Genomic DNA, 18,366 nt, shown 5'->3' on the forward strand with positions numbered 1-18,366 from the left:
TATATAAAGTTTAAACACTCGCACGATGTTGCAAATGCATCAAAACGAAGACATGTAACAGTTTTTAAAAAATGGTGAGTTTTTAGAGGCACTGAACTGTCCAGAAGTGTGGCCCCTTCATGTAGTCCCTTTCCGGAATTCAAAACATATATGAATAAATTGACAATTGTTTTGTACAATAATATAAATGTTTTATATGCTGTTATATGCATGCTTTCTTTCTATGATTTGATAACGTTCGAACTTTTTTTTCTCCGAAACATGGGCCTATACCTTAAATGGCTATAAAACTAGCTGATAATATCAAGTCCCATAACTATGGCATGTACTTTAGCCAAACTTGATAAAGACATTGTGTCGGAAATCAATCGTCCTCCACGTTTGATAATACATATGGGGATGCAGTTACTTGCGGAGAAAAGTTTTGTACTGGTACAGAATCCCGGAACATTGATTCGGTTAACTGCCCGCCGTTACATGACTGAAATACTGTTGAAAACGGCATTTAACCGAAAACAAACACAACAAACAGATATTTTAACATTTAGGATAAATTTCCTGCTTTAGGACAAACAATTCGAAAAACATTGTCTTTCTTACGGACAACTCTCTTGTTCTTTAAGAATTACTTCCCTTTATTGTTACTATAAATAGCTTATTTGTAACTTTTTAGAATAGCTATACAAAAAATACAAAACCGTTTTCCTTCGGTACAACATGTTTTTTACCTATCGCTACCTGGTAAAGATTGTTTTTTGTGGACTTGTTTTTTTTTTCTGTTTTGGGATGACAATGTCTATTAAATAACTATAGTTTAGTTAATTTGCTGAAATGTTTAGGTTACTCATGCGGTATGTCAATAAATAGTGGGACTTTACATTGTTGACCTTTGGGCTTCAACATTCCAGTTTAATTTTAGGAATGTTCGTAAACTTTCGACGTCCAGTTTTTTTCTCTACTTTCTTTGTTCTTAGACAAGTTCAAAACTGTGTGGTTTCTAAATACAATTTTATTCCTAAAATTACGATTTTAGGTCTGTGAAGGTTTTTGAACGTATTGAATAGAAAATTCGGATCGGTTTTTCTTAGTTCCTAGTCTAGACATGGGTTTAAAAAAGGACTTATTTTTATATCAAGTTATATTTTGTTCTAAGATTTACAGAGCCCAGCTTTATTTCAGTTTTTCATACTCTTCGACAAATTAGGAAAACATGTGTTTTCTATGTATATTTAATTTTGTTCAAAAATTTACGAAGTCAAGTATGTGAAAATGTTCATCCATTTGAGCTAGATCGTATATTTTCGAAGGGTGAGTATGGTTTTATAATGTATTAAAGTACATGCTCAATTGAGTTATGCTTGTAAATTTACGGAGTCATATGTTTAGGTTTCTTAAGGTTTTCAATATTTTTTTTTCTCAATTCTCTTTATTCTTAGACATCTTTGTACATTTACGACCTTCTAAAAATGTGTTTCTTTAAAGTATTTGAAATTTTTCAATTGTTCGAAAAAATGGATTTTTATCAATATGAGCTGGTTCGTAAATTTACGAATCTTTAAAATGAGTTTTTCATGTTTAGAAAGTACTGACTTTGACTTTTTGTGTTAGTCAATAACGAAGACCAGCTTTTCAGCTCACCTGAGCACAAAGTGCTCATGATGAGCTATTGTGTTTACGCTGTGTCCGTCGACCGTCGTGTGCCCGTCCTTGTGTTCTTCCTTCAAGTCGTCAATCCGTCGTCAACATTTGTGTTGAAACGATATCTCCTCCAAAACCAATGGATGAATTTTGATGAAACTTGGCCATGATGTTTCTTGGGTAGTTCTCTATCAATGTTGTTCAAACGGTTCCGCTTGTTTGCACATAGAGGCTTCCAGAGCTAAAAATATAATAATCTTTAAACGAAATCTTCTTAACCGATAGTCTGATGTTAAAATAATTTCACACAACTGGTCCTCATGTCTTCATCTACCAAAATTGTTCAAATTATACCGATTCGTCAAAAAATTGCCTCTAGAGGGCGTGGTAACTTTTCCCTATATGTATATTGTGGAAACTCAAAAAGAAAATCTTGTATGAAACTGCTTGTCTGATTTTAGAATATTTTTACACAAATGATCCTTGTGTGATCCTCTACCAAGGTTGTTCAAATCAATTTGATTTATAAAAACATGACTGCCAGAGGGTGTTGTCATTTTTACCTATATGTACATAATGGAAACATTAAAAATCATTTTATGTTGAACTAATGGCCCGATTTTAAAACAATTATACGCAAATGGTCCTCGTGTAACCTTCTTCCAAAATTGTTCAAATCATTTTGATTCGTCGAAAAACCTGGCCGCCAGAGAGAGTGGTCACATTTTCCATATATATATATATATATATATATATATATATATATATATATATATATATATATATATATGGAAAATGTGAACACTCTCTCAATACTTATAAAAACACACTTGGAGCCTTGTACACAGGTGAGCGCTGTAGGGTCAATTACCCTCTTGTTTCTCTATTTTCTATACCCTTGGACAATTTCGTAAATTTTCGAACTTCTGAAAAATGTGTTCTTACAAAATAAACAATTTTAAGTGTTTGAAATAATAGATTTATAAAAATGAACTTGTTCTTAAATTATGAAGCGGAACAATGAATGTCCCATGTGAAGAAAGCACTGACTCTGATTTCTTTTTCTTTTTTTGTATTAAAAAATTCACGAAGTCAAGGTTTTTCCTTTACTGTCTTTATTCTAAAACAACTTCGTAAACTTTACGAATTTCTAAAGTATGTGTATTTTGAAAGCATATACAATGTGTTCGTAAATTTATGAAGTCAAGTGTGTCACAGTTTTTATCAATTTATTCTCTGCTCCCTATATTCTTAGACAACTTAGTAGATTTACGAACCTTAGATAGATATATGGTTAAAAGTATTAAAAATGTTCGTAAATTTACGTAGGCCTGTGAAGGTTTTCAGATGTTTAAAATAATATATACTTGTATCAGTTTTAAGCCCCAACTTTTACTGCGCTTGTAGGAGGAACCTATCAAATAACAACGTTGCCATAGGCTGTCTTTCAGCTAAAATATCTCTCCTTCATTGATTCACAAGCAGATGTAAACAATGGGTAGTTGAAGAAGAAATATTAACTAACATGGTTTGATGGTTACAAGTTAATATTATCCATAGTTTGTTCATCCATATTACTATATAACAGAATCAATCTTATGAAAAACTCAAAGTTGAGACTAGCATTCCTGATATTTAAACTTCTTAAAGAGAATTCCTATAGTTTTTTTTCCTTTCATAGATTTTTTTTTTAATTCACATATATGATAGGAAAATTTGCGCTGAAAACAATGAGCCAATAAAATCAATAGGTCACCTGGCTTGTTTTTGTGAAAAATTGTTTTGAACACACCCACTGTTGCTGAAACTGCCAGCGATTTTTCAACATTTTCATAATTTTCTGCTTTTTTATAAATACCAACCAAAATATACATCAAGACAGCACAATATGTGTTATTTTTTTCTTTTTACAGATTTTATTATATATTTATTTGATATCATAGTCATATTTGTAATACTCTATCCTTACAATAATGGGTACAAATGAAAAAAAAAATGTTTCATATTTACTTTTGTGAACTTTTTTCAATAAAAATATCCATAGTGAAGAATATTTTTTTTTTAAAGTTTGAAAAAAACTCTTTCATAGAATTTGTTCCTGTTTTTCTTGTGTAAAGATAATTGTATTGTTAGCATAAAAATGGCTAAAAATGTATGGGTCACCAGGCTAAATTTTATGTTAAGACCGCTAGAATACAACACCTGTTCGGACGGAAATTGAGCGAACCTGACTAAATTGATTACATGTATGTCTGATAAAAGTTTTAATTGAATACTAAATAGTCTGAAAGGTGAGTACTAAGCCAATTATCTTACATTATATGAACAACACTGTCTTTGTACTAAAATGCGATGTGAAAACACAACTGCAAAAATAGCAAGATACCTGTCAGGCATGATACTTGTCAATACAACATAAACCAGTATCAACATTTGATTACTGATAAAACTTATAAAGAATGTTTTTGCATTCAAGATTCCTCATATTTAAGATTGTCTGTCACATGTTTCAACAAATGTTGCCTTCAGTTCAGTTTTCCATAGAAAGTGTCGGCTGCGCAGAAAGATGCGCATAAAAAACTATAGGAATTCCCTATTAATTGAGATCATCTAGCAATAAATGTAGAAATAATAAACTATTCAAGTCTTGGATTTCGAACAATACACACAATTAAGCAAGTGTTGCTGTGATAAGGTCTTGTAAATGATAAGCTATTTAAAAAAATTATCACTGTATGTCTGTAGTTTAGTTCTCTACATCTTGATTGAAAGCTTGATTTTCTGAATATTAATTAAAAACGGAAGTGCAGAAATGATTATAATATTTAAGTCAGTTTAAAAATTCAAACTTATTTTTCTGGTAAAGCTTTACAATAGCTCTATGAATTAATTCCATTTGTACATGTAGTGAAGTCTTCTGCTTATCAATTTTTTGATACAATTAACCACGTGGGAATTATTTACATTCCCTATTTCTCCAGAGTCCCTGATCTCGTTAGCTCCTCCCGACAGATTCAAAGTTTTGCAGTTAGTTTAAATTGTTTTTTAAACTCTATTTCACAATGTAATGTTTACCAAAATATTTACACTAATTGATAAAGAATGCTTCAGTGTGTATTTTTACAATCTTTGATAACTTTTTATTCAGTAGCTTATAAATCCTGAAATTTGGCAAAAATTTGCAAATTTTAGTAGAGACCTAAGATATTATATTCCTTACAGGTGCAAAATAAAGACAAATGAATAGACATAAATCTTAAAACAAGACTACACATTTTGAAATATACTACTAGACATTACGATAGCTGTGCAATATTCCCTTGAATTCAACACATGTACAGAGAAACAAACGATTGTTTCTGTATTTTCTTAGACTGACATGGGTGGTCATTTTGTCCTACTTTCGTGTTTATCACTTTTCCGTAATCGGTCGGAAATTCTTCGGGATCACGTGATTTTAAAATTAATTCAAACGAATATTCGTTTAAAGACGCGCGACAAAATAACTGTATTTCCATGATTGTAATTATACACGATTTGCATGAAAAATATGAGATGTGCAAATTTTTAGTTTCAAATTGACAGAGATATATATTAGGCCAAGACAATGTGTTTAATGTCTAAAATTTTATTGAATTAATGTAGCCATATGTACATAAATCAGTGTATTTAGGTAAATTTCAATCACATTTTGTTTCTACAGTGTAAGATAGTTATTCATTTATATTATTAAAACTATGCTGAAAAGAGATTAACTGAAAATGTTTGCAGACGAAGTTGTGAAAAACTTTTATTCGGGAAGGGCCTAAATTATTCTCCCGAAAACTTGTAGTATAGCTGTATAATACCTGTTTCATAAGAATGATTTTCATGAAGATTTCTTGAGTTACAAAAATTTTGAATTCCCTGTGCTAAGTTTGTAAAAATCACGTTATCGTTTTGGCATATAATATATGTTGCATCTATTTATAAATTATAGTCTCGTTTCGAAGGATTCTTCCGAAAAAATCCGAAGATGTGCGACGGGTTCTTAAGCAGTCGGAAAACATACTTTCGGTTTGAAATTGGCATTTTTGTTTGTTTATTTGTTGGTTATTCTTGAACATATTCATGACTACTTGGTCAGATCCGATGCAGTGGGTCATATTTTCAGTAAATAGGAAGTCTCAGCTACAAACTCTCATTTTCATATAATACTTGCTCGGGTGTTAGTAGTGGACCTTTAAAGAACAATACCAGAAGATAATGTCTGGATATGGAACACTCGAATCAGTCCACCATGAAAGCCTGGGCAAACAGTTTTATGATGTCACCAATAGGACAATTGAATTCGTAAAAATAATTTGATCATAGTCAGCAAAGCATAACATTTTATTGCCCTCTTCTAAATTCCCGATAATCTTGTGACAAAACTGGGCTATGTAGAGCGTCTCAAAATTACATTATTCTAAGAAATGTTGAAAAATAGGTACCTTTTGAATAGTTTGTATGAAAGAGGATAAATAATCTAAAACGACGTATGACAAATTGTAAACTTTACATCCTGTTTTCAAACAAAGACAAACTTTTAATAAAAAAGTGTTATGAAAAAGGGAAAGCATGCGTTTATAATTAGATTGTATCTATTTAGAATTCTGCCAACTATAAATTCCTTTTTCGGGTCATTTTAAACTTGTCCACACATACGGGAGACATGCCTCATATTTTGCTCATTCTAAATGTTTTATATTTCTTTCCTGTGGATACGAACAAAAGCTCTTATTTATGTAATAATTAATATATATGAAGATCTTAATTCGAATTAACTATTTCTCTATACTTTTGCAGTTATATATTACTTGATAAAATATGTGGAAGAACAATATAGAGTATTTAATTTCATGAATATTTCACAGCAGAGCTAGGCTAAGGGATCGCATATAAAGTATTAAGAAAAACAGACGCTTTCTAATTGTTAAAAAATCAGGAAAGGTATATAAAACTGAAAGAAGAAATATTTCCTTAAAGAATATTTGTACGGATATGTCAAAGAAATTTATTTGAACCACGATAATGCATATAGCTGTAAACTGTATGACAACATGCACTTACCGAATCTTCTAACGTTATACTTAGACTTTTATAAATACCTTTCAAATTACTACATGTACATATTTTTTACTCATTTAGAAAAGTATATTGTTAATAAAATGTCAAAATTACAGCTAACTGAAATACGCAATATCATATACTTTTTTCACATCAATGCCCCCACCCATTTAGAAGCGACTCAATAAAGAACTTATATTTATTTAAGTACCTAGCTCATGTTTTAATATTTTTATTTTTTATTGAAGTCATTTAAAAACATTTGTTTAGATCTCCATTTTTAAAAGTGGCATGTGAGATAATGTTTTGACATGAACTAATGCAAATTGATCCCGATAATGTAAAATATTTGAAAAGAATGTATGAACATTTTGCGTACGTTTGAAACAATATCCTTACTAAACTTCATTTTTGGGAGGTATTTTTTCCTGCCAGAGATACATTATTTATCATATGATTTAATGAAAAAAAATATGTATGATTGCTTTGATGTTTTTCTTATAGTGTGGCGACTTTGACTTAACATATTTATATCAAAATGTATTTCTCCAGTTAGATGATATACTGTGCTAGTCTGTCGTATGACTGTAGCAAATTATTTACAAATGAACGTTTACATATGTTTAAAAGTCAACATAGTACATTACTATTTGGACTAGCTACCTCATTAGTATATCTTAATATTGATTCTGCATTATAAACGATAAACCTATGTACCATTGCTATGACGCTGCGTAAAGGCGGAACAATTGCGGTATGGTAAATGTGTATGTTACTGGATGTGACCAATGGGAAAACTGGATTGTGACACAACATTAATACATTTGTTGCAGTAGAAAAATATGTAAAATTAGACCTACTATTTCATTTAGTATTTATAAAATATGCATCATTATTGTGGTGTAGAAATTCATATTTTGGTATGAAAAACATGTTTATCCTTTTTTCACCTTTTTTCTGTTTACGAACTGTGTAAGATTTACATTTCTTGTCATTTGTTAAGTTTCAGTTTTTCAGCTTGTTCATGAATTTACGAACATTGAATGAGATAAATGCTAATAAATTTGTAAATTTTCGCACTAAATGAACTTTTAAATGTATTTTTATTTCCTGTTTTAAATCTTTACGCTGTTTTTTTTAAACAGAATCGATACAAAAAATGAGCGTATAAATTAGGGGTATCAAGTAAAATTAGGAATATGATCATGGATTCCCATTTAATGAAACGTTAAGTTATAACTAATCCAATGTTGGTACTTTTCAAAGAAGTTAAAAATATACGTATATTGTTACTTGAAAAAAGCCCATTCCGAAAGACTTATATCGGTTCCATCGGTAGCATATTTTTGAAAATGGAGCGTTCCGTATTGATCATTAGTGCTAATTTACTTTGAATGAGGCATTTCTTTTGTATATGTTTGCACTTATGTATATATATATATGCTAGTTTTAGTATCTTTCTGAGCGGGCAGAAAACTAATATCAAAACAAGTACATTTAAGTATTATACACAATTATCATTAAACCGTAAATGGTTTTTAGAAATATTTCTATTACATCGCTCACAGTACTGACCATCGATGTTACCGTCAACATTTGATGGCTTCCCTATTACGTCACGAAGAGACGGTATATGTGCAAAACGCTGAAATACATACGTGTTCATCAGAAGTTGTTCAACTTTACTTATATTGTACATTTCGCAAGCAGGATATGTTGAACTATGCAGACTATGATGTGGCTTATAGTTTTTGGTCGGCGATAAATAATTACGCCAATCTGCTGACATTTGTTTTCCACAACACAAACGAAGTATGTCCCAAAAGCGTAAATATTCCACTGCCTGTTGTATCTGTTCTTCAGAAACTCCAAAAATTGAGCGGTATTCATGGACAATGAAATGGCCACGTTTCGAAACAGTTTCTATGTCTGCTATGTATGGACAATGCATCTTCATCATTTGAACTTTACGCTTATTATAATCAAACTTCAGTTGCTTTTCGGCAGACAGATTACTACTTGAAGTCATGAAAATCCAAGTATCTAATGGCAAAAGTCGCAGTTCATTGTATTTAATTTCATGTGTTTTAATAACAGTATACTTATAAAATGTTTTTTTTCCAAAGAAACAGCCTAAGGAGTTTATTTCTGATTCATGTAGAATGGCCATAAACACACATAAAATCTGAAACTGTAACGTTGTGGCAGTTCCTCCGACTCCATATTGTATGATAATGTTTGGAACACGGTCGTGTGAACTGATACCAGACTGAAATAAACGTTAAAGACAGAAAAAAGAATTACAATAAATTTATTACAATAAACTTATTGAACTATACTTAATCAAAGTTGAGCGAGCGCTTTCATACTTTACGTTGTGTTTCTATCGAGGGTTGTTATTCAGACGGCTGTTGACGTCAAGCTAAACCTGTTGGCAGATAACAAATTTCTGTCGACAATGATACTCTGTCCTACTTGTAATATATTAAGACGAAACTTACAGACACATGTTAGAAATATTACAGGAACGTGTTAAGTTAAGATGTGTTTTAGCTCACCTGAGCAAAGCTCGGGTGAGTTATTTTGATTGCTCGATGTCTGGCGTCCGGCGTCTGTTTGTCTATCGTCTGTCTGTCTGTCTGTCTGTCTGTCAACATTTAGCTTGTGTATGCGATAGAAGCTGTATTTTTCAATTGACCTTCATCAGACTTGGTCAGGATGATTGCCTTTATAGTATCTAGGCCAAGTTCGAATATGGGTCATCTGGGGTTTAAATTTAGGTCACTAGAGTAAATCAAAGAAAAACCTTGTGTATGCGATGGAGACTGTATTTTTCCATTGCTTTTCATGAATTTGGTCAGAATAATTGCCTTGATAAAATCTAGATCAAGTTCGAATATGGGTCATCTTTGGTCAAAAACTAGGTCACTATGTCAAATCAAAGAATAAATTTGTGTATGCAATAGGGACTGCATTTTACACCGGACCTTCATGAAATTTGATCAGAATGTTTTGTCTTGATAAAACCTAGGTCGAGTTTGAATATGGGTCATCTAGGGTTTAAAACTAGGTGACCAAGTTAAATTATAGAAAAACCTTGTCTACGAAATAGGGGGTGCATTTCACACTTGATATTCCTAAAATGTTGTCAGATTGATTGCCTTGATAAAATTAAGGTCAGTTCACAATATGGGTCATGTTGGGTCAAAAACCAAGGTCATTAGGTCAAATCAAAGAAAAACCTTGTGTATGCGATAAGGGCTGTATTTTATTAAATGAAATTCATTAAATTTGGTCAGAATGATTGCCTTGATAAAATCTAGGTCAAGTTCGAATATGTATTAATTGGGGCCAATAACTAGGTCACTACGTCAAACCAAAGAAAAACATTTTGTATGCAATTGGGTCTGCATTTTCCCCCGGATCTTAGAATGTTTGTCTGGAAGCAATCTAGGTCAAGTTCGAATATAGGTCGTATGGGGTCAAAAACTAATTCACCTGGTCAAATCAAATGAAAACATTTCGCACGCAATAGGGGCTGCATTTTACACTGGATATTCATTAGATTTTATCAGAATAATTTCCTTGATGAAATATAGATATAGACTGAATATGGGTCATCTGGGGCAAAAATTAGGTCACTAGGACAAATCAAAGACAAACCTTGTGTAAGCAACAAGAACTGCATTTTACACCCGATCTTCATGAAATTTGACTAGAATATTTGTTTGGATGCAATCTAGATAAAATTCAAATATGGCTTAACTGGGATCAAGAAACTAGGTCACCTTGTCAAAACAAATAAACACATTTTGTACGCAATAGGAGCTGCAATTTACACTGGATATTTATAAAATTTAGTCAGAATGGCTGCCTTGATGAATGAATATGGATAATTTGTGGTCAAAAACTAGGTTGCAATGTCAAATTAAAGCATAATTTTGTGTTTGCAGTAGGGACTGCATTTTACACTAGATATTCATTCTTGTTTGAATCTGTGTTATGTTGGGTCAAAAACTAGGTCATCCAGTCAAGTCAAAGGTGAAGCTTGATAACAATTTAGAGGCCAGATTTATGACCATATCGTCATGAAGTTCGATCAAAATGTTTTTATTGATGTTTAAAGTCTTTGGATGATTTCGAATGCGGGTCAGTTAAGGCCGAAAACTATGTCACTAGGTCAAATCAAAGGCAAAGCTTGTAAACACTATAGAGGTCACTTTTATGCTCATTTCTTTCTGAAACGTTTACAGAATATTTTTTTATGAAAGCTTGGACAAGCACAAATGAAGGTCATGTGGGGTCAGTAGCTTGGTCATTAGGTCATATCAGGGAAAATACTCAACATTTTTGGTCTAATCTTAAAGAAAATTGGTCAGAATATTTGTTTTCATGAAATCAATAGGTCCAACATGTTTACACTGCTATGGTGTGTTTCTCAGGTGAGAGACCAAGGGCAATCCTGGCCCTCTTCTTATACAATACATATATTTGATTGTTCATAGTATAACGCAAATTAATAAAACAAACATCATTATAACTTACAGATTGGTCCGATTTTGCAGATAAAAACTTATAAAAGAACTTAGAAATATTTGTTAGTTTTTGGTCCATGTTTTGTTTTAACATATTCTAGGTATGCTGAATGATGTTGACATCTGACAAATGCCAGTGAAAGGGTCAAAATGGGGGCAAAAAATATAACTATTTCTAAAATAATATTTCCATTGATATAACTTTATGCCACAAATGTTTATCGATAGATATGTTTGAACAAATTATTCCATATCATTAGTATGATTAAGTAAATATTTATCGATAAAATATATTGCAAGCAAAAAATTTGTACCTTACGGTTAAAAAGGGGGAATTTTAAGACAATTTAAAGATATAAATATGCAAAAGTCTGTGTTTGATCAAGTAAATTATACTGAAAAAATAAACAGCATTACAATTTTACAATTTATGACGCAATATTGTTTATTTGCCCTGATGAGTAATAAACGATTCCCGGGAGGCAAATATTATGTAACTCATGTAATGTTGTTTATTTATGCATGTATTGTCATAAAAGACCCAAAAAACGACAAATAAAGACTCAATAAATGGAATCAGACCCGGCAATAACAGAATGAATCTCATTGGAGATCATATTAATGTTAAAGATCCATGTTAATGGCGAAACCGGTTGCGAGTTTTAACTTGTAACTTTACTTAATTATACTATGCAATACCAAAAAATCCTATGTCATTCATAGAATAGAAAAATGAGACTAAGTATTAGTAGGACTGAAAATTTCTGCTGGAATTTTAATGTCAAAAAGAAAGCAATATTTTTCATGAAATGTTTTTGCAGTCTTAAAATTGTCGTTTAAGACAAAAGCAACTGGAAAAGTTAAAACTTGATTAACATGACATTGTCTATAATGAACTTAATACCACGTGAAACATTTTTTATCCTGGTAAGATAATTTTATTGAATAATCAACTTGTTTATACCTAAGCATTATAATAATTGGTTAAAATTAAGTGTGACAGTGATTTAGATTAAAGCTTATATGAACTTAATTAATATAAACAATCCAGGTATCTTTTATACTCACAATCTGTGTGTGACATTTTTTTTGTTAAAATCCTTATCTAGACACTTTGGAATGCTTTAAATGTTAATTAATGTACAATGATTATGATCATTAAGGTTTAAGAGTGTCAAGAATACTTCATGGAACCAGCACTTTTTGCAGTTTTTACAGGTTTGAAAAAACTTCATGCATTTTATTTATAAAATATTTTAGAGATGTTTTATATACTCGGTTATATCTTAAGATTTTGTGAATTTATTTATTTGTATTTGTTTTTTTACTTTCACTACCTGTTTTCATTTATAAGTATATGTTAAGCTTTTATATATACATGTACTATAATTGCTTGTGAATGATAAGTAGTAAATAGTTTTTGGTCTTCATAGGTGTTAAAATATTCCAAAGTAAAAATGGACAAGACTTTGCATCTCAAGTGACCATTTCATTTGTCAGTAGGCAAAACCTGACAAACTTTAAAGGCATAACATGTCTAAAACAGTGTGCTGAATAAAAAAAAAAGGATAATTCTAACTATGATGAGCCATTAGTAAGTGACGCAATACTTTGCCATAGGAATTGTTTGTTTTTTTCTAAATTTGTTACAAACTTTTCAGTCAAAGTTAAGTGTTAACTATAGAACTGGGGCCGTATTCATAAAGCATCTTAAGTATAAGTTTTGACTTAAGTTGAAGATTTTACTTAAGTTTGTGGTGATTTCAGCTTAAGTTTAAGTAAAAAACTTAAGTCCTATTCATAAACAGCTTAAACTTAAGATACGTAAGAAACGACTTAAGTCAGAAAACAAATTGGCATCGTGAGTACGATTAAAGTGTTGTTTTGTTTTTGGGTTGTTTTTTTTTCAGATAAAAGCACTTTAAACATAATTGTGCATGTTGTAGCTGTCTGAAATTAATGTTGTTTTTTAATGTTTTCGTCCACAATAGAAGCCAAGAATTTCTTATTAAGTTGTTTTACGAATAACAAATATACTTAAGTAAAATAAATTTCTTACCTAAGTAATACTTAAGCAAATAATCAATTTCTTATACTTATACTTAAGATGCTTTATGAATACGGCCCCAGGCCTCGAGACAAAGATTAAACTGCATCCTTATCAATGTTATCATATACTCCTACAATGTGATCTGTTAAACCGTTTTATCCTACCACTATGCATTTATCAGGCCGATATCTGCCTGCCGTGTAAACTTGAGGTTTATTCAGTCAATGCAGGTTTATACCGTCAATGCAACTGACGGACTACTTTTTCAAGTATATGTGCTATAGGCAATGTAAACTGGGCCAAGAGTTCGAAGCTCGAACATTTCATCATTTTATGAGGACAGCCACGGTAAAAAAATAAATAATTGGTTCACTCTGTCCTTGTAAACCTCCATACGGAATGGTACGGTGACGGTTTTTAAAGTCTGTGTGAATCGACATTGACTTTGTTTATCTGGCGTTCACTCATTTTTAGGTAGAAATTTACACAAATAACCAGATTTAAGCAGTCGTTTGTTGTAATTATTGGATCTAAACTATTCATGGTGGAAGGAATTTCATTATCTCACATCGTCTTGTACGGAAATGGAGTAAATTTAAGACTGCGGGCATTTGAATTCATCTCAAGCGTGGTTTTCGGCTGTATTTTATCCGAGTCAAAACCATTCTGCTTGTTTTGTACGCGAATGCCCTGTTATGACCGATGATTTATAATACACAGAACTTCAGAAGGCAAAGTATGAGGCATGAAATAACGTTTTATTGTAAGGAATCGTGTGTAACTGGATCAAGCAGACAAGGGTTGAAGGGCGTAGGAATTCATAAGTGAGTGAAATTCTGGATTATTTTTGTAGAGAAAAACATTTTGAAAGTAAATATATGTTATACACAGATTTTATTGACTGCATGATAAATAGAATATTAGGTTACTGTCTTTCTTAACTTAAGTTTATCCACCTCGTCTCCGAAAGATTTATCCCCCTCGGCAAGCCTCGGGTGGATAAACCTTTCTCCAACTCGGTGGATAAACTTAAGTTAAGAAAGACAGTAACCTAATATTCTCTATATATTAGGAGATATATATGTTCGTTCGAGATAGTAGAAAAGCATGAAGGACCCTAAACTTCACAACACAATGCAAAAGCGATTCTTTGATGTCAACGCCCCCATAGTTGCAGAGGGCAAATGTCTTAACAAATGTTTAAATTATTTTAGATTCGGAGTTGGCAAAATCAAGTCGGACAATTCAAATATAAACCTTGTCATGATTATTCTTATATATGAACTCGAGTATGCTGCAACGAAGTCGCAAAACATTTGGACTAGATACCGCATACTTACTGAAAGACTTCTTCAATAATATCTTTGTCATTTAGTTCTAGAAGGTCATCATTTAAAGAAGCCTTACAACGTAAACTGAGAAACAAGTTTCATACTGTAACTCCACTACATAGATTTTCTGATGAAAGAAATACACTTCTTGTTCCATATCAATGTGATGAGTCTATGCTTAGTCTTGTCCATGATGATATTACTGACAATATTGATAAACGGCTGACAATACAGAAATTTAATTCCTGTAATGATTTCTTGCCATTAGTACACGTAGCACTTAAATTAAGGGCTGATTATCTCTGGAAGGACATTCTGGATTGAGTGCGAGTGAAAATGATGCAATAAGCTGTGTTCCTTTGAGTCTGTTCATGTTTTTGAAATTAATGTATTGTGGCCAAGGACTTTTAGAAAACGAGTTCCAGTTTATTTTTTCGAAACCAGTGTAACTTTCGAAATTTAATTCCTGTAATGATTTCTTGCCATTAGTACACGTAGCACTTAAACTAAGGGCTGATTATCTCTGGAAGGACATTCTGGATTGAGTGCGAGTAAAAATGATGCAATAAGCTGCGTTCCGTTGAGACTGTTCATGTTTTTGAATTTAATGTATTGTGGCCAAGGGCTTTTAGAAAACGAGTTCCAGTTTATATTTTCTAACCAGTGTAACTTTCAAAACGGGCAAAACATTCCATATTGTTCGATGAGCATGACAAGGATATTGAGATTAGTGACCAGTACAAGGATAGTCTGAAATATTATCGATTGTCAAGCGTTAGAACAAAGTCTGAAAGTAGAAGGCGAAACAACGTTTGGTCAGTATGATGATTTATTTGTTGCTGCAGTTTTAAACAAAGGAAAAAAATAATCGAATTAGTGTTTGACCGGTATAGACATCATTTAGTAAAATCAAACATCACGAAACAACACAAAAGGGCATATCAACCAGTCAGAAGACTAATTGAAATTAGGAATGTACCATTACCAAAAACCTGGTGTAATATTTTAGCAATTCCTGCAAATAGAATTGACTAGGTAGATTTTCATCAGAAGAGCTGATCATGCATGCCCCTAGAGGAAAGACGTTGGTTGTTGGTGATGGCTTTCAGGAAGAAGAAGCTGTTGAAAGCAATGCCAGTGAACCTATTTTGGATGAATTAAAGGCTAAACACGAGGCAGCTGACATTAAAACCATTATCCATGCTGTTCAATGCAGCAAACGATAGAAGTGTAACACATATTTTGTTTCTGCCAGAGATACTGAGGATTTCTTGCCCTTACTATGCCACCTGTAGGAATGAATACAACAGTATAGATGATGGCTGGAACAGCGAAACAAAATACATTCATGTCAAGACAGCGTTAGATAAATCATCAGTAAATAAAGAGTTGCGTATAAATTTACTTGCATTTCATGCACTCACTGGTTGTGACACAAAATCTAGGGGCCTCCGTGGCCAGATATTTAAGGTCGCTGACTTCAAATCACTTTCCCTTCATCGATGTTGGTTCAAGCCTCACTCAGGGCGTTGAATTCTTCATGTGAGGAAGCCATCCAGCTGGCTTACGGAAGATCGATGGTTCTACCCAGGTGCACGCTCGTGATGAAATAATGCACGGAGGGGCACCTGGGGTCTTCCTCCACCATTAAGACTGGAAAGTCGCCATATTACCTATAATTAAATCCAAAAAAAACATTTACTCAGAATCTTATTTCAGTGGAATCTCTAACAAATTTGAAGTTTTTACAGCCAAAGCATAACTGATAGAAGGTCTTGGATATGGACAACTGCAGATGAAGTAATGAAAAACTCTGAATATTTTATTTATAAAATATATGGCCAAGATACTGTAAGTACTGTCAGTGCTCGAAATGATATGTTGGCAGGTCAACAAGTCCTGAACACATACCCATAACCAGTGATGCATATTCATTTCACATTGAAAGAGCTCAGTATCAAGCTCTGGTATGGAACCAAGCAACTGTTTCCAATCCAGAGCAGCCTGCATTTACCGACATGAGATGGAAGGTTGCAGAAAATACACTAAGGTCTATGTTTCTCAAAAAAAAAGTTTGAAGGATTATGCACTTCGGACAATATATTCTCAATTTATTGCTACATTAAGAAAATTAATCATTTCATGTCCATTGGTAAACACCATGCCGTTTGTTTTAGATTACTGGGTTTGAAATAAAGCTCTAAATAATCAAAACATTGTTTTATATCAGACAGAAATGACTACTAATCATATCCATTCAAAGACGTATGTCCTGAAATAATAAGAAAAAAAATATTTCGATATTAAATTTGTTCACATGAACTTGAAGAAATTCAGAGAAGTGTATGATATAAGCAATTGGAATAATCATCTATAAGATCTCAATTACAATTGTACGATATTAGAATCTTTGGAAACAGATCATTACGAAACATATAACGCATCCATGCAGCATAAAAGCAGACTCGATTTGATAAAATCTGTTCATGAGAGGTTACGAAATGTGCAACACCCGTCACGCCCTAGCTCCGGCATAAGATGAATTCTAATTCTCCATGATTCCAAAAGAATCAAAGAGGACAGCAACACGTTCTTAACGTCCTATTCTGTTTCTTTTAGCATGGGTAGTCGTAAAAATTACCCATACGGATTCGAGCTCATTTAAAAAAAAGGATTATTAAGCGGCTTTCTACTCAGTTCCTTCCGACAGAAAATGATGATTGTCGTTGTGACATTTCAAAAATATCATTTAATTTTTAATTAAAACGTACATTTACCTTGCGAAAAGTTTCTCCATTGTCACCATGCTCTGAACCTGTTAATAAAGTAATATTTCTATCTGCCTCGAGCTGATAAGAGTCGCCAAAAATAAGATATCTGCTGTGAGATTTTTTCTTCAATGCAATTAACATATAAAGAGTTAATAACAGTGCAAACATAAACAAGCAAAGTCTTTTAACAAAAAGTTTCATGATTTAACCTCCTTTCCAAATAGCATCGTCTAAATACATTTTGTATAAATAGACTGAACAACTAAATAACAAACATGAGGAATGATGCAGTTTGTATTCCTTTTAAGTATTCCCATGCAGTGTATTTTTGTTATATTATCCATTTTCTTTAAACAGATGATTGATGATTAACAAGCCGATAAGTCAAGGTTCACAGTATATTATGAAACAATAAAAAAATATATAAAAGCATTACAAATCAAGTTCATTCTTTCAAACACTATACAGAACATTCCTTATTTGGTTGAAATGTTTCCTTTTAACAGAAGACACAAAATTTATTACATATGATCCATTTTCAGCCGTATCACTAAAATCTTTAAATATTTATGTATTTAAGAGTCGTTTCAAGGATAAATGAAATGAAAAAAATCATGTAAAGTTTATAAAGCATTATATAGCCATTCGGACAGCATGATTTTACAATCAATGGAAGTGTTTAACAATAAAACAACATTTTTACGAAAAGATATATATCACGCAAAATTAAGAATTTTGCGTGTTTTTAAAGAAGTTTTAGCATAAATATCTTAGATGTCTAGTATATTCACGACCGGTCTTAAGTTGCTTGTATAATTGTAACGAAGATGGCTGATTACTAGATTTTCTGTCATAACAGTTGATTGCTCACTGCACAACAACAAGGCAAGTAGCAGAGCGGAAATATATATAACTCGTTCTGTATGTAGCAAATTCGTTAAATCAGCAAATCT

General features: G+C 32.1%; 1 protein-coding gene across 1 annotated transcript; it reads right to left on the reverse strand.

Annotated features, from left to right (window-relative positions):
• Positions 1-6,525: 6,525 nt before the first annotated feature.
• LOC123559806 (uncharacterized) lies at positions 6,526-17,987 on the reverse strand. Its single transcript, XM_053516701.1, has 2 exons — positions 17,420-17,987; positions 6,526-8,995 (listed from the first exon to the last, which is right to left on the reverse strand). Exons 1-2 carry the CDS (start codon positions 17,612-17,614, stop codon positions 8,231-8,233), a joined length of 960 nt encoding a protein of 319 aa, XP_053372676.1. The 5' UTR covers positions 17,615-17,987; the 3' UTR covers positions 6,526-8,230.
• Between the last annotated feature and the right edge of the window lie 379 nt (positions 17,988-18,366).

This window comes from Mercenaria mercenaria, chromosome 10, assembly GCF_021730395.1.
Source record: "Mercenaria mercenaria strain notata chromosome 10, MADL_Memer_1, whole genome shotgun sequence".
NCBI lineage: Eukaryota > Metazoa > Mollusca > Bivalvia > Venerida > Veneridae > Mercenaria > Mercenaria mercenaria.